At 45.6% G+C, this 24085-nt stretch overlaps 2 protein-coding genes across 3 annotated transcripts in view; one reads left to right on the plus strand and one right to left on the minus strand.

The window, feature by feature from the left end:
* Nucleotides 1-2446, minus strand: part of CD58 (CD58 molecule) — a 41719-nt gene extending 39273 nt beyond the window's left edge. Inside the window, exon 1 of the mRNA XM_071734351.1 lies at nucleotides 2407-2446. Coding sequence (XP_071590452.1) covers nucleotides 2407-2446 — 40 coding nt within the window. The remainder of the gene's footprint in view (nucleotides 1-2406) is intronic.
* On the plus strand, nucleotides 1852-22123 carry PLA1A (phospholipase A1 member A). 2 transcript variants are annotated; one of them, XM_071760437.1, is made up of 12 exons: nucleotides 1852-2486; nucleotides 6479-6647; nucleotides 8445-8646; nucleotides 10437-10614; nucleotides 12076-12184; nucleotides 13618-13719; nucleotides 14582-14671; nucleotides 15509-15676; nucleotides 16705-16794; nucleotides 17232-17340; nucleotides 20017-20181; nucleotides 21527-22123. In XM_071760437.1, exons 2-12 carry the CDS (start codon nucleotides 6575-6577, stop codon nucleotides 21609-21611), a joined length of 1371 nt encoding a protein of 456 aa, XP_071616538.1. In that variant the 5' UTR covers nucleotides 1852-2486; nucleotides 6479-6574; the 3' UTR covers nucleotides 21612-22123. The 2 variants fall into 2 exon arrangements, with proteins under 2 accessions (XP_071616538.1, XP_071616547.1); XM_071760446.1 differs by having other exon boundaries at nucleotides 21530-21720.
* Nucleotides 22124-24085: the final 1962 nt, after the last annotated feature.

The following is a 24085-nucleotide window of genomic DNA, read 5'->3' on the forward strand; positions in this document are numbered from 1 at the left end:
CATCTCCTGTGTCCACACTTACGTTTTCATTGACCACCTCCTTCTTCTGAATAGCTCTGAATGGCTTTACAGAAAGATAATCACAAGTCTGCTGCCACGGCAGACACGTATGTGGACATAGACATAAACATGTCTTGGAAGGATACCATGGGATAAAGCCCTGGAAGGGAGAGGGGCCCAAGGAAACTGGTCAGTACTCAAAGATCACCTCCTCCAAGCCCAGAAGCAATGTGTTCAAACAAAGAGGAAGGCAGGCAAAAATGTCAGAAGGCCTGCATTGATGAACAAGGAGCCCATGGCCATACCTTGATGTAAAAATAAAGTCTATAGGGGTGGAAGCACAAGGTGAAGGTGCACAATTCCATGGGACCCGACAAGATCCATCTCTGCCTCCTGAGGGAACTGGTGAATGAAGCTGAAAAGTCACTTTCTATAGTATGTGAAAAGGTGTGGCAGTCTGAAGAAGTTCCCACTGACTGGAAAAGGGAAAATATAACCCCCATTTTCAAAAAGGGGAAAAAAGGAAGATCCAGGAGATTATGGGCCAATCTCACTTCTGAAAATGTGCACTTGCAGCCCAGAAAGTCAACTGTATCCTGCATCAAAGGAAGAGTTACCAGCAGGTCAAGGGAGGTTGATTCTCCTGCACCACTCCACTCTCATGAGAGCCCACCTTGAGTATTGTGTCCAAGGTCTGGGGCCCCCAGTACAAGAAGGACATGGAGCTCTTAAAGCAAGTCCAGAGAAGGGCTATTAAGATGATCAGAGGGATGAAGCACTTCTCCAGTTAAGCCAGGCTGAGTGAGCTGGTGTTGTTCAGCCTGGAGAAGCGAAGGCTTCAGGGAGACCTTACAGCAGCCTTCCAGTACCTGAAGGGGCCTACAGGAAAGCTGGGGAGAGACTTCTGACAAGGGCATGGAGTGTTAGGACAAGGGGTAATGGCTTTATACTGGAATAAGGTAGATATAGATTCTATATTAGGAAGAAATTCTCTAGTGTGAGGGCGATGAGGGTTCACAGCCCTAAAACCTTCCTAGGACAGAGGTAAAGCCTTCCAAAATGCTGTCAGAGATGGAGCCTGACTTGGAACTCGCAAGTCAGATAACATGTTCAAGACATTTTTCTCGGTTAAAAAGCAAGAGTTGGCTGAGGCAGCAGCTATAAAATTCTCAGCACAGTCTTTACGTACCTATGTGAACAAATGGACTTTGTACATCTATCTTTAATTTCAAAAATGAGTGAGTTTGGCTTGTACTTTTCGTTCATAGCCCTATGCAAGAGCTATGGACATGAGGGCTCTGATTCTCAGGCACACAGGTAGAGCTGGATTAAGAGGGGCTTTGTTTAGAATTTTACTAGAAGTTAAAAGTAATAATTTACTTCTACAGGAAAAGTCACAACGTTAAATAAAAATAATAAAAAATAAGAAAACTAAAAAGAATACCAAGAAAAATAAAACACACCACAAAACAAAACCACTGAGAACTCTGATTATTCCTTGAGCCTAGAGTAACATAGAATACAAAACAAACAGCATTTTCATATACAGGGGTCACAAGAATATTTTTACAATTAAAAAAAAAAAAAAAATCAGCTTCCTAAGCTCTGTAACACCTCAGGAAAAGGGGAAGGTGAAACGTGCCCTGCAAGCCCGAGGCTCCCCTCCCTGCAGGGTTTCTCCTTAGCAGAGTATCTTAGAAATTTGGACAGGAAACTAACAGGGTGCCATTAAAAAAAAAAAAAATAAATAAATGAATGAATGAATTACACGCATTGGAACTTTTCCGCTGACACAAGCCGGAGACAAACTGCGCACGAGTATTACCCGTGCCATGAACGCCTGGGAGGGCGGGTTAGGAGAGATCCAAACGCGATACCCGGTGACAAGAAGAAATCACACTGCCAAACGAATTGGAAGGGGGGGGGGGGGGGGGGGCGGGGGGGAGGGTTAAGCAGCCATTTGGTTCTGCCTGCTAGCCAAAGAACACAAATGCACGCTCGGAAACAGCCCTCCTCGCCACCGGCTCGGAGCTCGGCGTAGGGTGGGCCGCCCCATGGCTCCCCTTAGGCCAGGGGCAGCTGTTCAGGCGGGAACCGCATCCCTCAGCATCCCTTCCCCCCCCCCCCCCCCTTCCGCCGCCGCGGACACCCGAACTGCGGCTGCGGAGCCGCTGCCCTCTTCTCTTCCCTACTGCCCACCCCTCGGCGGCACAAACCCGCCCGGTCACTGGGGGGGGAGGGGGTGAGCGGAGGGGCGACCGGAGGTAGGGAGGGTGCGGTGCCCGCTCCCCGCCGCGCCACCGTTAAGGGCCGCTTGCCGCCACACTTCCTCCCGCCATAGAAAGGGAGCCGGGGGGGGACGGGGGACGGGGAGGGGTCCTCTCGGCCCCCCTTTACACGACTTACCCAGGTAGATACCAATGAAGAAGCACCCCAGCAGCCACATCGCTGCCAGCACTGACCCCTGCAAGAGATCACAGCCGAAGGTAGGAGCGGCTGCCGGCCGCCTCCGCGTCCCTCTCCACGCCCTCAAGCCCTCTTCCGGGGGTGGGGGTGGGTGTCTCCCCTAGGGTACTGAGTAAGCGGAGTTCCTGAGGAAAGTCCGCCGTTGGGGACGGGGATTTCCGTCTTGGCCGCCGCCTCGGTGGGTTGCGGCTGCCGGAGAGGAGCTGGGGTGTGAGGTGGTGGTGCGGGAGGGGGTTTCAGCGCCAGCAAGCGCTGGAGGCAGAATTCGTCGTGGTGCGCTCCCTGCGGAGAAGTTTCAGCTGTGCTGATTGAGAGGCTGAAATTGAAGCAGTTTAACGGGGAGTGGGAGGCCCAGAGGTTTGGTGGCAGGTGTCGGCAGGTAGCGTGCAGGTTGTCGCCTCAGAAAATGACAGTCATCTAAAGGCAGCGCTCCCTGGAGCCTGCTCCAAAATCCACACTGAAGGTGCTCCAATGCCAAGCGGGTTTTTTTGCCTCCTTCTAGGATTTTCTGTAAACTCTCTTGTCTCATCGCTGCAGGCTAGACACTGCACCTTGGACTTAGCAATGCTGTCTTGTAATACTGATTAATTCTCCATAATTATGTTAGAATAACATGACACATAACTGGCTTCCAAATGGAATCAGGCCCATCCCATAAATTCCTTTCATTCGGTGACAGAAACTTGGAACAAGCCTTTCTGTCTTCTTCACTTTCCCCCTCTGTTCTCAATCTCTGTCATGTGTCAAAGGGAGCTCCCTACCCTGTAGTTTCTCCAAGTCACAGTGCTTACACCACAAACGTACCATGGCCATCTTCCTGTATCCAGGTGGCATGAGCAGCTGTTCACTATCACTGACTAGCTCCCTGGCAGGTAAAAATGTCCTCCCAAGATGTCAGAGACTTTAGATTGAACCTCATTGCTGGAAGGATACCACTTCTTACCTTGCACACTACAACTTGCCTGTGGGTTATGAGACCTTTGGGGTTAGCAGGGAGAAACCAGAAGCAGGGACTGACACTTTTCACTTAGAAACAGCTTATTTTATGGTGTGTCACAGATGGGAGAGTGAAAGGTAGTAAGGTAGTTTGTCACAAAGAGAGATTTTACATAACTTTGAGGCAGCATCAATTTAGGCTTTCTTATTAGCTAAATCACAGGACTAGATTGTATGACACTTGAGCATCAGCCAAATAATAGGGTGATTTAACAAAAACTGTTATACTAAAAGTGCAACTTAGTTAAAAACTCAAGAATGGCAAGGTTCACACAAGCGTTAAAATAAAGTTTCTTAAATCAAAATACATATGTATAAGCACACACCTACACCCACAAATGTACAGGTTCTGAAATTAAATCACACACACACATAAATACAGGGGTTAACCTATGATTTAGATTTTCTCTTTTGTGAATTGTGATAAATTACCAGTACCAAATTACTTTTAAACTTCAGAAAACTCAATTACGGTGAATTGCTTCATCTCCTCCTTCAAGAGAGAAACCTGAGCCTGGTGGCTGGTGCCCTCACCTAGGCTTCTCTATTTTGGGGGCACTATAGGGATACATGGAAAGGATGCATTCTCCCTTCTTGTTCGTATTTATGCAGTCATTCTAGGTAGAAGGTCCAAAAAGTACTCATGAGTGAGCTGCCCTGGGAGGGGGTGGAGTCACCATGCCTGGAGGTATTAAAGAACAGTGTAGATGAGGCACTTCAGGGCATGCTCTAGTGGGGTGGTAGTGGTGTATGGGTTTGTGTTTGTGCTTGGTTTTGTTGGGGTTTTTTTTTGGGGGGGGAGGGGGTTGACAGTTGGACACAGTGATCTCAGAGGCCAGCTGTGACAATTCTGTGTGATTCTGTGTGTGAAAGACTAAAGAAAATTAAAGGTTTTCTCCTTTCCTGATCAGACTTGCCCATATTTTCCCTTCCTCAGTTGCCAAGTCAATCTTTAATGTTTTCTTCCTCCTATATCATAATTAGGACACTCTTGTGAAAGTCAGGAATAGCTTTGTGCTGAGGTGAGAACTAACCCTCAGTCCTGGGAACAATACACAAGAGTCTAGATGCTTAACATAAAGCCATAGTTTCTACCCTGTAGATAAAGGACAGAAAATACAAGAGCTGTGATGTATTCCAGTAGTGAAGTGGATCTAGGCCTTAATGTAGAGTGAGTTAAGCTCTGCATGTATTTCATGTCCTCCCTCGAATGCAAAGACCACAGACAGAGGTTTTAAAAATTCATCATTTTCTTAACTCATACTTGGTTTCCCCAAAAATTCTTCACAGCATTGTTTCTGGTATGAATGAACAAGTTTTCTAGTCTAAGTGAACTTGTCTGTTAGGGGATTTCCCCTTGACTACTGGGCACATGCAGTGCTTGTATGCCCCTGCCAGCTGTTGCTTTCTGTGGGGAGATGACATTTTCAGCTCAGCTGGGCACTTTTAGCATTTAATTGCATGTCCAGACAGTGTGATTTTTTCAAATGAAATGAATTTGTGCATAAAAACAGGTTTGTTTTCTTTCGTTATCCCTGATTCATTCTCAGTATGATTTCAAGTTTAGTTTCTTTTTTTTCCTGATTAAAAAATTATCCAGATCAGTGGAATTTACAGGTGTAATGAAGGAAGAGGGGGTCTGTTGCTGTCCATGGCTTTTAGAATCTTATAGTCAACATGAGCCTAATGCTGAGGTTGGAAAGAGGAAAAGTGAGCTGGAAGCTATTTGTATTTCAGCTTCCTATCTTGGAAAATTGATTGGGTCAACAAATTCAATCATGTATCTGAAGATACACCTACTTATCTGACAAAAAGCCAGCATGATCATGGAGCCAAGTATTTCAGGATGAGAATGTATCTGTATTTATGTGTCTCTGGGAGGGTGCAGATGGGAGTAGCGTTTCAGCAGCTATTCAGGTCAGGCAGTTGATGCTGCCTAAGTTTCCTGTGAGAATCAGAGAAATTTCTCTCAGGAGATCATCTATTTAAAACAACCCCAAAGGCTTTGGCTGGGGCAGACTTATATTGCCAGTAACTAAAGGATGATAATGTCTTTTGGAAAAGCCTTTGGTCACCTGTCTGAACAGACTGCAGGAATTTCTTCATTTTTTTGTTCAAATAAAGCAGCTGAAGAATAGTGTCTGGACTGGGAACACTCCTTTGCTCCTTATTCTTCTTGCCATTTAACACAGTCAAGGACAAAGCTGCCTTGTTCTTCTGCAAGAAGGACCAAGATGCACCAATGAGATTTAGGAAACAGGTGCATCCTTACCTGAAAGTCTAGTGCAGCCAGGGAGATGGTACCACCAATTCATGAATGTTGTGTGGTGGACTCCCAGTTACACATTTGATTATGTGCTTATGCTTCTCTATCTGTTTACACCAAAGCAGTACATATTTATTCAAAGATTCATTTGAAGCATTGGCATGCTTATGATACTGGTACATTCCTGAGACCATACTTTTATTTCTTGTATCTGAAGTCCAGTTTCCAAAGGAAAAGCAAAGTATCTGCACCCTAAAAAAAGTGTACATTTCAAGCATATTTTAGTGATAAGATCACCAGTTACATTATAGCCTTTCTTTCCCCTCACTTTTCAGAAGCAGTCCATTGCTTTGCCTTTTTTGGAGGTTACCGGAACCTGAGGGAAAGCAGAAACAGAGGAAAGAGACTGCAGTGCAACAGGAAAATACACAGATGCAAGACTGGTATAAAATTTTCTGGCATGGACTTACTATGAAGTCTTGTGACAAATCAGTGTCCCCAGACAGAATTTAGAGGACAGGTCTAGGTGGCAAGAAAAAAAGCACTGTAACTCTGATGCTGTTCGGGACTGGTTTCACAAGCTGATTTCTGAAGTGAGAAGTTTGTCTTGAGAAAACAGAGGTAGGGAGGAGAGGAAGGGTTGTCAGCATGTTTTTGAACCAAAGAGTCAGTGAAGATGGCAAAGACTTTAGCTAATTAATGGTCAGTCAAACAAGAACAGAGGTAATTTTCCCTATCCTTTTTCAAAAGAGGACAAACTGATTGATCATTAACAGAGTCAAGTTGATTGAGCAACCCACCACTGCTGTTTTTCTCTTTCAAGCCTTGTAGTGGAATAACAGGAAGATGGTTGAGGATCTGAAGAGAAAGCTGCTCATTGTTCTTGCTGTCCCCTTGCTGCTCAGCTCAGCACAAGCAGGTAAGAAAAGCAGGAGTGCCTGGCAAGGGATTGAAGTTTTTACACAGAGGGATCAGAATTCAATTCTCCCTAAGCAACCTGTGTGTCAAGAGGTCCTTGCTATGATCTAGTCAGGTGCCAGGAGTAAGGGTAGAACAAGAATGGTCCTTTCTTCTCCCATGCTTTGATTTAATCAGTCTCAGTGATTTAATTCCACTGACCTGATTTAAAAGAATGATCTGCATTTACCCTGAACTGTAAGAAAGCAGAAAAAGGAGTACTTGACCTCTGACACTGGCATCTCCTGCTTTGAAAGGTTAGCAAGTGTTGTCTGCAGTAATTCAAAGAAAATAAACAGACACTGCATGTCTTTCTTTAACTGACCTGTCAGTGAAACTGCTTTTGTGGTCCTCACTACCACATCACCTGCACTTTCACAGCAGTGCACCTTCTTCTTTTCCTTCACTCACAATTCTCATGCCATTTCTGACATACACCATGCTTCCACTGAACCTGTGCTTGCTAGTTACGCTGTCTCATGTGCTGCATTTTTTCCAAATTCATCTCAGATGACATCTCTTTCTCTCTTGCCTTCACTGTACAGGAAGACTGAGATAAACAACTGTAAGGGTTAGTCACATCCCAGAAGGGTGAATCTGAACGTTGAATATCACTCCTTTGTGCTGACCCTTAAGCCACGTTCTGCCTAGCTAGAGTTAAGTATCCTCTGTGGGAACAGGCAGCAGTTACAAAGCTGATGGTGTTACTTATTTATATTTTTAAATTATTATCATTATTTATTGTTTTTTTATTATTATTGTACATGCAGATTCAAGGTTTTTCACTTCCTCCAGTCCAGAAAGGGAAGGTGCATACATTGTTGTTGCAGTGGGATGCAACTATGTCACCTCATAAAGTAACACTTTTTAGGTCAGAAGGCATAATTTAATCAATTACTAGGCTTCCTGCTCATTACAGGTCAACAAATTTCACCCCATTAGTCCTTCAGTAAATCCAACATCTTACCTTCACAAGACTTCCAACATATCTAGCAGTTCTCTGAAATGACAAAAAAAAGAACCCAGCTCTTCCTTGGGTAACTTAGCTACACGTACTTCTTAACTTTTATGCTTGCTTTCTAGCCTAAATTTGCTCAGTTTTTTAATAATTACAGGTTTGAGATTTTTTTTGTTTGTTTTGCTGTCTAGATTAAAGTCTGTTCCAGTAGCTGCCTTTTCCTTCCCATAGAGCATTTTCATCCAGTAAATGAGTCATTCACAAATTATCGTTTATACATAGTGCCATCAGCATTCTTATATATCTTTCTGAATTTTTGATTCAATTGTCAATTAGATTTGCACTTTTTACTAAGCCTACCAGAATGTGAAGAGAAATATCCCCATTCAGCTGTGACTACCTGTTGTCAATATTTTTTTTAAAGATCTAATAGCCAGCTCATAAATGTACTTAGTAGCTGGCGTGTGTGACCAACTTGGAAAAAAACCTCCAACAGCATGTCAGTCATGTCTTGGTAGAGCATATTTCAGAAGTCAAAGCTACCATGACATCTGCAGTTCTATTCCCCAGTAAGGTGCTGGAATTCCATCAAAGGACAGAAACAGCTTTATCAGGCAGACAGAGTTTCCAGAATATGCTGGAAATGTTATTTCCTTTTTATTTCTGTTCTATCTTTTTAATCTTTATCAATAGAAGAGAGATTGCTACCTTCATTTTCCTAATGAATTAGAATGAGCTTTTTTTTTTCCTTTCTTCATTGCACAGACAGACTAAATATGTTCTTCACTCCCTCTGTTGCAGGGAACACAGACAGACTCTCAGGGCATAACTGCACTGACTTCCAAACAGCAAATTTCCTACGGGGCAGTAAACTAAAGGTCCAGTTTCTTCTGTTCACCCACTCAAGCCCTAGCTGTGGGGAGCTGATTTTAGCTGAGGATGACATCAAGAACAGCAGCTTCAACAGCAGCCTGGAAACCAAGATCATAATCCATGGCTTCAGGTGAGAGAAAGAAGAGCACTGTGTCTAAGTTTGTACTGGTAAATTAAACACTGCTGGGGCATTGGCAAGCACTGTGTGGGACTGGCACTGAAACCCCCTGCTCCTGTAGCCCCAGCAGAGAGGCTGCACAAAAAACACCTGCTAAGAACAAAGTTTGGAGTGCTCAGCCCCAAACTGAACCTGGGAATTGTCTGGGAGACTGATAATGGACCAGTGACTGAGGCACAGAAAATGTTGCTGACAGCTCTCATGAGAACACAACTTCAAGTCCTTTAGTTTGTGACCAGCTGTCTCTTTTGTGTTTCAAAATTTTTGGAGGGAGGAAAAAAAAAGGCAAAAAACCCCCACAAACAGAAATACAGAAATAGAATTTTCTTTTCCTTCCTTCCTTCCTTCCTTCCTTCCTTCCTTCCTTCCTTCCTTCCTTCCTTCCTTCCTTCCTTCCTTCCTTCCTTCCTTCCTTCCTTCCTTCCTTCCTTCCTTCCTTCCTTCCTTCCTTCCTTCCTTCCTTCCTTCCTTCCTTCCTTCCTTCCTTCCTTCCTTCCTTCCTTCCTTCCTTCCTTCCTTCCTTCCTTCCTTCCTTCCTTCCTTCCTTCCTTCCTTCCTTCCTTCCTTCCTTCCTTCCTTCCTTCCTTCCTTCCTTCCTTCCTTCCTTCCTTCCTTCCTTCCTTCCTTCCTTCCTTCCTTCCTTCCTTCCTTCCTTCCTTCCTTCCTTCCTTCCTTCCTTCCTTCCTTCCTTCCTTCCTTCCTTCCTTCCTTCCTTCCTTCCTTCCTTCCTTCCTTCCTTCCTTCCTTCCTTCCTTCCTTCCTTCCTTCCTTCCTTCCTTCCTCCCTCCCTCCCTCCCTCCCTCCCTCCCTCCCTCCCTCCCTCCCTCCCTCCCTCCCTCCCTCCCTCCCTCCCTCCCTCCCTCCCTCCCTCCCTCCCTCCCTCCCTCCCTCCCTCCCTCCCTCCCTCCCTCCCTCCCTCCCTCCCTCCCTCCCTCCCTCCCTTCCTTCCTTCCTTCCTTCCTTCCTTCCTTCCTTCCTTCCTTCCTTCCTTCCTTCCTTCCTTCCTTCCTTCCTTCCTTCCTTCCTTCCTTCCTTCCTTCCTTCCTTCCTTCCTTCCTTCCTTCCTTCCTTCCTTCCTTCCTTCCTTCCTTCCTTCCTTCCTTCCTCTCTCCCTCCCCTGCTTCTTCCCTCCCTCCATATTTGAGCAGGTTTTTTTTTAGCTGTCACTATTTTGTAAGTTTGTTTTACTGTGTTATTACAAGGTCTTTTCAGAAAACCATCTGTTGCCCTCATATGACATAGCACACCCCCTCGCCAGGTGGTATTAGGGGAATAGTGGGTAGAACATGGCCTTCTCAGATTTCCTCGAGTGTAGATTTTTTTTTTCCAATTGCCTACCGGAAATGTAGCAGTGAAAGACTGAGTGATTTATCCAAGGACTTACTGCCACTTGGTAGCAGAGCAGGATCCAGGTTTTCCTGGTCAGGTCATTTGCTCCAGGTGGGCTCTGTGAAGGCTAGCTGAAGTGCCACAGCAAGACTGAGATCTCAGCCTGAGCCCTGCAACTGTTATCTCATTCACTGAAATATCTGGCTCCCTTCTGAATCAGCCCATTCTGAGAAATGTTATTATAACACCACAAAGAAACGCCAGGTGTGAGTGCCTGGCAACAGAAGAAACTTTCAGCTATTGTCTGGCATCTTCCTCTGAGATGTGTGAGGCTCCAACACAAGTGAACAACCTGTTGGCATATGCCCTGCTTTGGAAGACACCTAACACACTTGTTTCTGATGACTCTGCAGGGCTTTGGGCACCAAACCTTCCTGGATTGAAGAGCTTGTCCATGCCATACTGCACACAAACCAGGTGAATGTGATTGCAGTAGACTGGGTTTATGGGTCTACAGCAGCCTATCCCTCTGCAGTGGAAAATGTCACACAGCTGGCCCTTGCCATTTCACTACTTATCAGCAAGCTCCTGGTAAGCTACTGTGCATTTCCAGGCGGGGGGTGGAGGTGGCACAGCCAGAGAACAAGAGAACATCACTTCATGGGAGCAACCCAGAGAGCTGCTCCCAACCTAACCTCTCCAGGTGCTGAGCAAGTGGGCTCTCTATTCCAGAGTGAGTGCTGTGTAGCACTAAAGAGATTTATTTTTCCCCTTTATCTCAATCCAGGCTTAAGCATGCCATTCACCTTATTCTTTCTCTTGAGTTTTGACATTTTTCTGGAAAAACCAGGACAACCTGGTTGTCCAAACCAGGACAACCTGAAAAATGCTTTGGGTCTTCTCATGTCCACTCTTCATCGGACAGTCTTCTTCTGCCTGGAAATTTAGTCCAGAGAGCTGGACGGGGTGGGGTTTAAGCCTGTTTCATATCTGTTCTGGGCTCCAGTCAGTAGCTGGAAATCCCCAGATGTGTCCCAATCCATTCACACAGAGCACACCACCAGCTACATAATGCGGGTGATGCATCTTTGTTTTAACCAGCTATGCTAAACTCTCCACGTAATGTTTGCAGTGAAGACCCAGGCTGCACATTTTAAGAGCCCCTGGGTAAGCAGCCATGTTTGCACAGTTATGAGATTCCATCCAGAAGTATGGCAAGCCTTGGTTGCCACTCTGTGTCATTAGGAGGATGGGAGTGAGGGCTGTCACCCCTCATTGCTAAGTAGGTCACACAGTGAACAAATGACTGAGCTGGACAGTGAGCTCACTGCTCATTCTGTGGCTGTGCTGGGCTCTAGTCCAGCTCCTTAAGGCCTTTTTTTTGTCAGCCTCTCCTGGAACACTGCACCACAGAAGACTATATTAGACTTCTCATTGAGTTTCAGTACTGCTCCGAGATACTGCCTCATATCTTTCAAGGTTATGATTTTTCATCTTGCCCCCACAACCTCATGCACCCTGTGCCCTCCCATTGTATGGCACTGCATCACACAGACTAGCCTGCAGGCAGCTGGATTCCTTTGGATAGGGTGATCTTGCATCACACAAGATTTCTTTCCCATGAACAAATCCTTACTCTCTAAAAAGATAAAATACTAATCAGGACATTGGTACAATAGTGGTGTAAAATTGAAAAAAATATTCCTCTGCTTTACTGAAAGATTATTCACACAGTGGCCATGGATGACTCAGCTGAGAGGGAGAAATTCAGTCTGAAGCGAGCTGAGGAAAGAGAAGCTACAGGCTATGTACTTATCCACATGAGCATCTGACCGACCTGGTTAGGGTCAGCTTTGCACCCATGGACCATAAGAAAGAGTCTGAAAACCAGATAGAGCAATACCCATCATTTCTACAACTGTGTGGTTCTCCAGCATACACCTCAAAAGCAATCCTGTATTAGAAAAGTTGGGGATCTGCAGTGTGGGCTGGGATATGTTATTTCACTTTGCTGCTACAGCAATATTAATATGTATCATCATCAATCCGCAGGCCCTGGGAGTCTCAGGAACATCCATCCACATAATTGGGGTAAGCCTTGGTGCACATGTTGGGGGCCTGGTGGGGCACTTCCATGGCGGTCAGCTGGGACGGATAACAGGTATCATAAAACTGAGTCTTGGGTCCTCACCTTCTCTTGAAGGGAGATAATGAAAGAGCAAGGAAGAGCAGTCATCCACAGTGATCATTTAATTACATAGGAGGTCATTAGATCCAAGCTTATGGCTCTCTTCCCAGCTTCAGAAGAATCTAACAATGCCTCTCCAGCCATCAGACCCCTTTACACCCCCTAAAGAATGCACATATTTGCAAAAGGGTCCTTCTGTATCTGTTCCACTCTTCAAATTGATCCCAGCTTAAAAGAATAGAAGGCCTCATGATTAATGAAATCCCATAACACCCACATGCTTTGCTTCCACTTTATAGCATGTATACCTCTGTGGGTTTCAAAATTAAAAGCCATAATGCATGTCACTTTGGGGATGCTGCACGAGTGAGCTGCTCTGCAGGACAAAGTGAGCTGAGAGCCAATGGTGACAACGAAGCAGGGAGGGGCAGTGGCCTCATGGGCGTGGAGCAGAGTCCTACCATATCTGGGCAAGAGAGCAGAGCAGGTCCAGTGACAGGAAACAGGTCCAGTGACAGGAATCCAGTGATTACCAGGCAAGTCTGTAGTGAAGAGGCAAGCCCAAGTTTGAACCAGGAAGTCAAGTCAGCAAGATAAAAGCAGGACCAGCAAGTTACAGAGCTAAGCATGGCACTCCTACAACACAGCTCAGTCAAGGACCAAAGGCAATAGCCTGAGCTGATGTCGGATGGCCCCAGATGAGGCTTCTATTAGCTTTTAGCTATAGAAAGACTTAAGAAAGAATATTTTTCTTTCTTTTCCTCCTCCCCTCCCCCTTCACAGACACCTCAGTTTGTATCTTGTTGATATTGCCTTCTCTATAGAAATGGACTGAGTCCAAGCCAGTGAAACTGGCTGATTCTGAGAGTAAGTGGCATGTGGAGCAGAGCTGTTTCTTAGTTGCTGTTTCCTGAGGGGTGGAAGAAAATAAGCTTGTGCGATTACTTTTCTATAAAAAATTAACAACAAAAAAACCAACAAACAAAATAATTATCTTTAACCTGTTCCTTGTTATTGACAGGAATAATTTTCTGTATTCTTCTGACTTCACAGAAATTGTTCTAGGAACAAGTTTAGGCAAAAATGTAGACGGCTGCTTAAGGACTCAATTTTATTTGTGGAGAGAGGGCTCAGAAACTGCTTTCTTTTAAGGACGCCTGATAGTATCAAACTTTTGCAATGCTTCCATTGGTTAATGCCCAGGACACTGAATTCATCACCTAATTTGTCTTCAGTGACACTTCTCAGATTGCCCTTTCTGGAGTATAATCAGTGCTGGGACATGGTAATAATGTATCACTTCTGCCTAGCAACATTTCTTAATGTTTTGGCAAAATGACTGGCCCAGAAATAAGAAAGAGAGGAGCTGGAGAGCACTTGTTCTGAGGTGTTTGATTTTGTTACAGGCCTGGATCCTGCAGGTCCTAAGTACACCAGAGCCAGCCCTGAGGAACGCCTGGACCCTGGAGATGCCCTCTTTGTGGAAGCCATTCATACCGACTCTGACAGTAAGCTGGCTTCCTTCTTCTTCAGTCTCTGCTTCTGTTCCTCTTGCCATCATTTATATTAGGGAATGTGCAGGTTATTGTCCCTTGTATGCCAGATTATGGTGAGTTCAATTTTGTTCTGAGAAAGTTTCTTGTTTAGATAGGCTTTAATGATTAATTCATTGACAGGTATCCATACCCCAGAGCACTTCACAGCAAGAGACAGGTAGAGATTAGACAGAGGACAATCTTCCAGCAGGTATTTCTTCCTTAACCTTGCTACAGCAGAGTGAGTTCATACAGAATCAGCTCTGCATGGCTTTTACCACCTTGAAGGACTTTATATGTCTGGTCTCAGTTTGCTTTTTCTCACCTGGTGGTGCCACTGTGAGTGGTGATGGAAAGTAAGAGTCAAACCAACAGCTGGTGCAAAAACAGGGTAACTTCTAAAACATGTAGGGTCTACGTGGGTATAACATATGCTGAAGAATAATGTGGTGACTTTGAGTCACACCTCTCGCTTGGAGATCATGAAAATGTCTACAAACATAACTCTCAATCAGGATCTCAATCTTAAGAGCCACCATTATGGTTGTGGTGAGTGGTGTTGTCCTTGATACGGAACCAAGAACCTGAGTCACTGAGGTGGTGATTAAACCACAGCTGCTACTCATGTTGATACCAGAGCACTCTCTGCTTCATGCAGGAAAACTGCACAATGCAGGCATTTAGGAACAGAAAATCTGTCCTTGTCTCCAGCACTGGAGCTGGGTCCAGGACTACTAATATTCAACCAGTTATTGGGGCCTGTCAGACACCATGTAGGGGAGAGGCTATAGAAGAGCTAAGCTTAAGAGTGAAGTGGCATTTCACCTCCTTTCAGATTTTGGGATCCGGATTCCTGTAGGCCACATCGATTATTTTGTCAATGGAGGAAGAGATCAGCCAGGATGCCCCCGATTCATCTCGGCAGGTGAGAACACACTGTATTCAAGCAAAGGGCTTTTCTGGCCATTTAGGAGCCTGTGAAAATGCTGTTTGGCAACCAGCTCTTGCTATAGTCAGGGCAGCTATCAAAGCAGAACAACATGTGTTTTTAAGGACACATGGCAGCAGAGATTCATGGCTCACATCTCTCCTCAGCAGCACAACAAACTGGGCAGCCTCTCTGTTAAGAGATGTGATTTTTGTGATTCTGTATGAGCCAAAACCCTAGCAAGAGCTTGCATCAACAAAGAAAATATTTTTTCTTGAAAGGCTTAGGTACTACTTAGTCCTAGCAAAAGCTGCTTTTGGTTTTCATGCTGCAAGTTGTATCTGTACTTGCAGATGGTTTATAAAACTGCTGTATTTTCCTTCTACAGAGTAGGACCTTACACAGTATATAGTGTAAATATTCAGTTGTGTTCTGGATGTGCCAGCTGCACAGAGGGTCTGTTACAGGGAACACCCATGGTACCTCACTTTCCACAGCTGGGTTCCCAGTGCAAGTGGCAGTCAAAGCTATTGTACCCCCTTGCAGAGACCTTGGGGCCTCATCAATGGTACCCTGATGGAGACATGGCAGCCCTGTGATCCTCCTCTTCTGGGGGACTCCTTTGGTCTGGGAGATACACTTTTACCTTCCTGCATAACTTCGTTTGTAGTGGGATCTGGGCATGTAGTAATAGAGTTGCTCTGCAAAGTGTTATTAATAGGAGGGGAATGACTGCATAATCAGCAAGAGTATTTCCTGATCCTCAGTTACATTAGAACAGGTAGATAGACTGAAGCCATGGCTGCTTTTCTCTGGGTTCATTTCTTCTTGCAGGCTACAAGTATCTGATCTGTGATCACATGAGGGCAGTGCATCTCTATGTCAGTGCCCTGAAACATTCATGTCCGATGGTGGCATTCCCTTGTGCAAGTCATCAAGATTTTTTAAATGGTCATTGCCTGGACTGTGGTGACCCCTTCCTGTTCTCCTGTCCCAGAATAGGTATGGTACCAACATAAGACCTTGCTGGAGCAGATGACAATACATACCACGGTATATGGTTCAGATTTCTCTGAGCAGGATTTGCTTTTGATCTCATTGGGAATAGTGAGAAGATGTTTAGTTTTCAGATTTCTATTGGAATGCTTTAAAAACTCATATATTGCCCAAGGTAGAACACCAACATCTTGAACATTTATTGTCTTTAAATATTTCAGAGGGCCCACAAATGAGCTGAAAGAGAGTCTCGGGAATCACCTGCCTTATAAGTGGACAATTAATTAAAAAAACATCTTGTTTAGGGAAGCAGATGGAAAGTTTAACCAAAGCCTGAACTCCCATTCTGCAAACCACTCTCTGCTGCTGTGTCACTTTCTTCTCATAAATTCCTTCCATGGCCACCCCAAAGATGAATCCCCCAGGCTGGGATAAAGTAAAAGGTGACTGTTTTAGGCTTCTGAAATGGGTCTTTGGCACAAGGAGAATTGTCCTCTGGTGCTACTTACTGTCTGGTACCAGACGAATATAAGGAGAAGCCTCATTTAGTGCAGGTGCTGTCCCATCAGCTGCCCCTTCCCCATCTCACCAATCCATGTTGTCAGCTGATCAGTGGTGCAGGCCTCAGGTTATGGTGGTCTTCTCACTCAACCAAGAAATTGAATTTCCCCATACCTTGTGTTTGTATTTCCATTTATATCTGCACTGATTCCCTGACATGATGGTCTTCAGTCTTGATCATTTTGCACAGGTGCAACTGATGACACAGTTTGTTAGCAGAGGAATTAAACAAAGCCATCAAGAGGTACTCTGATGATAATTACCTGGGGTAGCCAGAGGTATATTTCTGAGAGGATGTTAACTTGTCAAACAGACAAACCTGTACTTGCTCTCATTTGCAGTGGTATAAAGAAAGGGTCTGTCCTCTAAGGCAGCAGAGTTTGTTGGGGTGAGTGGGGTAAATTGGGGCCAATTCTATTTCTGTTCTGGGTCATTCATGGCTTTCCCTGCACTGGCTCTGCTTCCTCCTGCAGGCCTGCTGGAGCAGGCAGGTGTCAACATGACAAAGCTGCCCAAGGAAGTGAAAGTTTATTTAAAGACCAGTTCCTCAGCTCCATTCTGTGGTAAGTAGAAATGATTAAAAATAAGTAGGGGGTTGACCAAGTGAGGCAGATTCTCTCTGGAGGCCAGGTAGTTACAACCCACCAACCCCATCAAAATCAGCTGCTGTGTCCCAGATGGTCTGGGATGCACAGCTGAACAGCAATAACCCTGCACATCTCCCCCATAAAGCCATTTCCAAGAGATTTATTAGTGTGGGCCCTGGATTAAGACAACCACTGAAGTACTTCAGGACTGCAGTAAAGAGTAGTGAAAATGCTTGTCTATTTACACTGGCATTTGCCTCCCATATCACAGATACTGCTTGCTTTCTTATTCCTGTTTAATCTTCTTTCTGCTGGTGGGGCCAAGGAATGAGTGCTAGAGAACTTCTTTTGGCAGGGGCAGGTCCAACTGATAGTACCTGCCCTCACTCCCACATACTTTACCTTTTACTTAGTCCATCACAGCCTGGTTGAGTTCCATTTGCAGAAGAGAAGAAACACAGTCACCAACATTGAGATCACCTTCTTCAGCAACACCACCAAGGACACAGCAAAGATCACTATGTAAGTGACAATACACCCTTCTGGCCTGTGTGACCCCTGTCTCTGTTTGTAGGGATTTTTATACCAATCTAGAAAAGGCACAAGGATAACATAACTCCGAGTGCAGTCACTCTGTGATGAACCACAACCTTGCTTCTAGAGTCCCTCCATATTTACCTTAAATTCTCTCAAGAATCAGGCATGTGCTACCATTACGCAGTAACTCTGGCTAGATCCACCTCTTTCCTGAGTGCATAAAGAAGTAGGTGTACTCCAGGATCCCCAAACTTGCATACTTTTTTGCTGATACACTGGCTTCTTTTCTACAACATACCCTTGACTGGTGCCAATCCAAACCACAGTCACTGTCAGATAGCTGCTAGCTCTGATCTGCCGGAGATGGCTACAGCAAGACTCCACCCACCAGAGGTTCCAGACTGATGGACTTTGTGGCTTAGACATTTCTCTTGATACCCAGAAAGACAGCTGTTTCCAGAGGAGACAAGTGCATCTCTGCACAGCAGAAGTGTCTTCAGTAGCTGTTTGCCACCTCAGTAAATGCAGCAAAGCACTCAGACTCCCATTGTAGGGAAAAGTCTAGGGACACGGGATCAAGACCACATATGTAAACAGACAGACCTCTCTTGAAAATACCACCTTCCTCTAAACCATGTCTGAATTAAAGAACCAGACTCAGACTCTGTTCTGAGATCGGGGGATCTCCCCACCACAGAGAAATTCCCCAGAAGTCTTCCTACCCACTACTGTGGTCTGGAACTGCAGAAGAGACAAGCAGCTAGAACATGCTGCTGGCTGACTCAGAAAGCAGGAAAGCAGTCTGCTGAAGAGCCCCAGCCAGGTGTTCTAGGATCAGAGGGTTTCCTGCACTGGCTTCAACAAAGTCCTTATTGCTAAGCCAGAACAATGTGACCTGAAACTTACTGTGTTGCTGCTTCAGTTCTGGGCACTGGGAGGTAGAGGTGAGAACCAGGAAAGGGAAAGCCACACTCCAGGGTGACACAGCTGCTTGTTCACAGATTTTTCCAGCCAGGCATTGCAATTTGGCATTTGTACTCCATCCTGGTGGAGCTCAGTCTCATCAACCCCTCTCCACCATGGAAGCCAAATCTAATTTTTCCAAAGATACAGGAGGGATGAAATCATAACACCCAGGTTATGTAGTTTTGTAGTTTTATGTAGCAGGACCTGTAGTTTTTCTTAGGAAGACACGCAGTGTCTTTATTTTGCATTGTTGGACACCAGCTTTGATAGGTGTCTGGTAGAAGGCATGTGCATGCCATGAGGAAAGGCTGCCCAGGGAAGAGAGACAGAAAGGCAATCCCAAGGCTTTGCTGTACCCCCAAGTTTTAATGAGACAGTAGATATCTGGGTAACCTATCCAGAGATACCCTTTACCCTGGGAGAACAGCAGCACTTAAGTGCCTTCCCAGGAAGCACAGGGCTAAACTGAAAAATGTGCTTACAGCAATAAACCTACAGATTTGAGAGTATAAAATGGAGGATATTCCTTTTAATTCACACTGCAGCAAAGAAACCTCCTGTTTTAGGCAAATCTAAGCCCTCCAGTGCAGCCAAGCTGAAAGTGTCAAGTGAGCACATCTAAACATGGGCTCTCAGATCAAAGTTCAGACACTGATCTTGTTTCAGGTGATCTGACTTGCCTGTCATCCTGCAGTTCCTCAGAAGTGCACACGGACTTGTGAGTGTTCACACAGTCTCATCCTTCAGCAAGTGACTCACACAGCTGAGTCTCACCTCACACTGCCCTTTCTTCCATCAAATCCAATCTCACTCCTTAGGATGCTGTTACCCCACACACCTCGCTCAGAGTCCCCCAAGAGACATGTCCCCAAGCCCCACAGCTGCCATGGGACTGACAGAGTAAGAAGCTTGTTATACAGCACACTTACCAGCTGCCTTACCATTGCTCACACATCACATGACATCATGGTCCACAGCCAAGAAAACAAACATACAGTGCTCTGTTTTGACTATTTTTATAGAATCATAGAACTGGCTGGGTTGGAAGGGACCTCAGAGATCATCAAGTCCAACCCTTGATCCACTACCGCTGCAGTTACCAGACCATGGCACTGAGTGCCACATCCAGTCTCTTTTTAAGTATCTCCAGGGACGGAGAATCCACCACTTCCCTGGGCAGCCCATTCCAATGTCTGATCAACCTCTCCGTAAAGAAATTCTTTCTAATGTCCAACCTAAACCTCCCCTGGCACAACCTGAGACCGTACCCTCTTGCCTTGCTGAGAGTTGCCTGGGAAAAGAGACCAACCCCCACCTGGCTACCCCCTCCTTTCAGGTAGTTGTAGAGAGTGATGAGGTCTCCCCTGAGCCTCCTCTTCTCCAGGCTGAACACCCCCAGCTCCCTCAGCCTCTCCTCATAGGATCTGTGCTCGAGTCCTTTCACCAGCCTGGTTGCCCTCCTTTGGACCTGCTCCAGGACCTCAATCTCCTTCCTGAACTGAGGGGCCCAGAACTGGACACAGGACTCGAGGTGTGGCCTCACTGGTGCTGAGTACAGTTTTCACTCCATTTTAGTACATGGGGGTTTGTGATAGCCCCTTTGTGATTCTTGCAGTGTCTCAACACATCTGCATACTGTGTCTATCTGCAGGTTGATTGAATGTTCTTCTTCACACCTCTCCCCTTGCCCTGCAGAGCTAAGAACCAGGAGATGGGCAAACGGCTGCTGACCCACAGAGTTCCCCTGTGCCAGATAAACAGTGTGACACTGAGGTATCTCCCCCATAATCGGTTTTGGAGGAAGGATGCACCATTCATTGCTGGCAGGTTCTGTGCAGCCCCTCTGCCTCTTGACAGCAAGTAAGTCACAGGAAGATCTTAGAGGGATCCACTGAGCCTATGGATGCAGCCTGTGGTTTGAAACAAGGCATGCTCTCTCCTATTTAGATCAACATGTAAATGGGTCTCTCCCATCCCCTCTCTGTCCCTATGTAGATAATTTTCTTCCTGTTGCAGAGAAAAACTTCCAAGCTCATTTTCTAGAAGTTTCCTATGATTCTTCCCCCAGGATGAAAGTGCTGTGCCATGGAAGGAAAATGGCTGCAGCTCACGTGACTTTGAAAATGCTTAAGTCACAAGCCATGGCAGTAGCTTGTACAAACTAGAATTCATTTCTTTTGTCCTTGCTCTCTACATCTTCCCCCATCTAGAATGGGCCCACATTTGAAATATGACAGTCACACATTTTTCAGGATGAGACAACAGGGGACCAGCAATAAATTTCTGCTTCTAATACTGCACAAGTTTATAAAATGCTAAGGTTAAAGACAACCAGTCTGGCATTTTCTGGGCCAGGCATTGTTGAGTATATGCCTTTAGCCACAATTACATTACCCAGAGTAGAAGCAGCCAAGTCCTCATCCCTCATGAGATAATGGTCTTCTCCATAATATTCCTGCCAGGAGTCTTGCAGATCCAGACTTCTTATGGGCAGGGGAAAATAGCTGTGTCTATACTGACACATGAAACTCAGTCCACATTGCTTCTGAGTTGAGTCTTATGCTGGCTCCAGGCTGAAGCAAGCTAGTGTGTGTTCCAAAGCAGGGAGGACCAGAAGCAGAAGAGAGACTGAGCTCACATTCAAATTCTGTTCAGGTGAGCAGTAAGGAGTATTGAGCACAAGGCAGTAAAAATTCATCTAGTGGGCTCAGAGAGAGAAAAAATAGGCATTACTATGTAAATGCCTGGCACTCCCTAGCATAAAAATTTCTTACTAGCATGCTTGGCACAGCAAAGCACTTCAAAGCCAGGATGGATATGCAGATACATGGCTTTGTATCACTTACAAATGGGACAGCATGGCACATTGCCTTAAAGGTGTGCTAAGCTGTATCCCTGGAACCACTGGACTTGACTGTGGTTCAGGCAGAAAGCTGTAGAGATGCACAGGTTTACAACTATGCTCCTATCACTAAACTGGGAACACTCAGAGCATCAGGGAGCTAGGAGGAGGCAGTGGAAAGGTCAAGGACACAACCCCAAATGCACCCCACCAGTCAGCTCATCCCAGCTAGGGCACAGTACCATTTTCATCACACCCTCACAAAGCAGCACAGGTCCCTCTGCACCTTGCTTGCCCCTGTGTTAAGATAGCAGCCTCCACCCCTTTAAAGCACATCCTGACTTTCCTGTGCTCTTCCCACAGCAGGACAACATCATGCCTGCCCTGGAACCTCACCCTTCCCAGCAACACAGACGTCTCCTATGAGCCACCCACTGCTTGTGCTTAGCACTGCCTACAGAGCATGCAGACATCAGACATCAGGAAGGAGTCCTAAAGCTATTGCTGCTTGCTGCTCACAGTCTATACTTCCACCATAAAATCAGATAAATTTTTTACTTCCTGCTTTATCAGTGAATTGTAGAATGATTTGGGCCAGAAGGGGCCCTAAAGATCATCTAGTTCCACCCCTTGCATGGACAGCAACACCTCCAACTAGATAAGGTTGCTCAAAGCCTTGAATGCAGGACAGGCTTCTATTAGGGACAGGATGTCAAGGAAAAGAAGTGTGCAGCAGATTGGAGAGTCCAAGCTTGATTAATTGCATCAAGACCTCTCAGCTAAAAAACTGGATTTTATCTTACGGATTCTGTACCCAGCTCTGAAAGTGGACGGGCAAGTCATGTAATCTCAAGGTTCAGATCTGTGTGAAAGAAGATAATACTGCTCTTCCTATAACAGGAGAATTGGGATGATTCATTTGTGTTTTACATTAAAGTGTCCTGATAACTTCACGCTAAAGATGAGAAGTATTATTTTTTCTCATTAAGAGAAAACTGTGTGGTTCAGGTTTGGCACAGAATGGAGTCATTCTTTGCCAGTGCTCCAATAGTCCTACCTAAAAGACACTTTGAGAATGAGGCCCTGTTAGTTTCATGCAAGTACTCCCTCTAAATAATCAGAATTAATCTCCTGCCTGTAACAGGCCTAGAGCAGCTCTTCTGGCTGCTTTCTTAATTTTCATGAATTGAAGCAGACACCAGGAGCATGGAAGTGTTCTTGCATCCAACATTGCACTTCTTTGAACGACTGCTCAGAACAGAAGGTAACAGAAGGAGAATGGATCATCATAGCTACAGGGCCAATTAACACAAATTAATCCCAAGAACACCAAATAACCTTTCAGAGCTAGAAAAGTAACCAAGATTTAGAAGTAGCTGATAAAAGACTACAACTTTAGAGACACATATGTAGAGATAGCCCTCACCCATCCACACCTCTTCCTTGATGCCTATGCAAATTAAAGAGAAGAAAGTCTTACACCACTTCTGTCTTCTGTAGACCATTTTCTCTGGTTCCCAGGACTAGCTTCACTGAGTGCTAGAGAAGTGCACCAGGAACATCATGGTCAGGAGAGAGGGACATGCTAAAGGCACTTCTGTCATGAGGATGCCTCAGTAATTTGGCATGAATTGTCACTGCTGTTCCACTAGAGAGTGGAGAGTTAGCAGAGTTAGCTTCTGCCTCCAGTTCACATCCAAGTTTTTGGTCCCTGCCATGTGGCTGTTTGGAAGGCCAGCTAACAAACACCATCTCCAGCATACACTTGTGAGAGGGTTAGAGCTGGGCTCTGACAACCTCCCAGAGATGCAGGCTGGTTAATTCCATGACTCAGAGCTTCCCAGGAAGCTTTTTATTGAAGACTGGAATATAACCTCAGCAACCACCTGTGAAGGGCAGTAAGTAATTCAGCCCAACCCAGTCCACTACTTGAGGGAGGTATATAACACACCAGAGTGAACCCAGTTTCATTGTGCATATCAGTTCGTTTGCAGAAGAGACCCTAGCAGCTCTCATGTGAATTTGCTAGAGACATTTCCTAGCTGTATTTCCTGGCATTTCCTGGCAATGAGGTCAAGATGAAGCAAGAATGCAGCAACAGAACATGGCAACAATTACGGGCAGGATGATCCACAGGCCTGGGGCAGCCCCGTTCTCCCTGGAACGACACCTCCCTGTCACCCTGGAGTGACAGCAGAAGTGAGCAGCTCAAGGAGCAGTGTATGGGATGAATCCCACATACTCACTGCTTCAGAGGCCTCTCCAGACCTCAGCAAGATTGCCAGGTCCCAAGGGTGTATATCTCACACAGCTGAGATTTACAAGACATGCCAAACTGGTCTGTGGGGCCCAGATGCTGTGTAAGCAATCCAAGGCTGCCTTCACCAGCCAAGCTGACACAGACCTGGCCCCATAGGCAGGGTGACCATACCCCTGTGTATCCGTGCCAAGAGACACCAAGGAATGTGCCCTGCCCTGTGTGTGCTGGTGGAGGGACTGACACTTCTTGCTCCATCCCTGAATCATCTACTCTGGAGAGGCTCCCACCCTTGCAGCATGATTGCACCAGTCTCTGTGAAACAGAGGATTCCTCCACCAGTACTGTCATGTTCAATTCCCTGACAGAAGAAATGTCTGGGGAAGCTCTTTAGACAAACCCTATTGCAGCTCAGCTTGGAAGATGCCTTCCATCTCCACACTGTCTTCATTTAAGATACTGTACTCCTTCCCACCAGTGGCTGCTTTCCCCAGAGGTGTTTTATACTCACTCATTTCTTCACTCGGTGCATGCAACCTGAGGTCATCCTTGTTTTGTTGAGCACCAAAAAAAAAAGCCCAAAAAACCCCAAACCAAACAGGGTTGAGTCTCTCCTTCTTACCTACACCTGTCCACAGTCCCAGTTCCTCCCCTTTCTTATTTGC

The sequence above is a fragment of the Heliangelus exortis genome, chromosome 1 (assembly GCF_036169615.1).
Source record: "Heliangelus exortis chromosome 1, bHelExo1.hap1, whole genome shotgun sequence".
In the NCBI taxonomy this organism is placed as follows: domain Eukaryota; kingdom Metazoa; phylum Chordata; class Aves; order Apodiformes; family Trochilidae; genus Heliangelus; species Heliangelus exortis.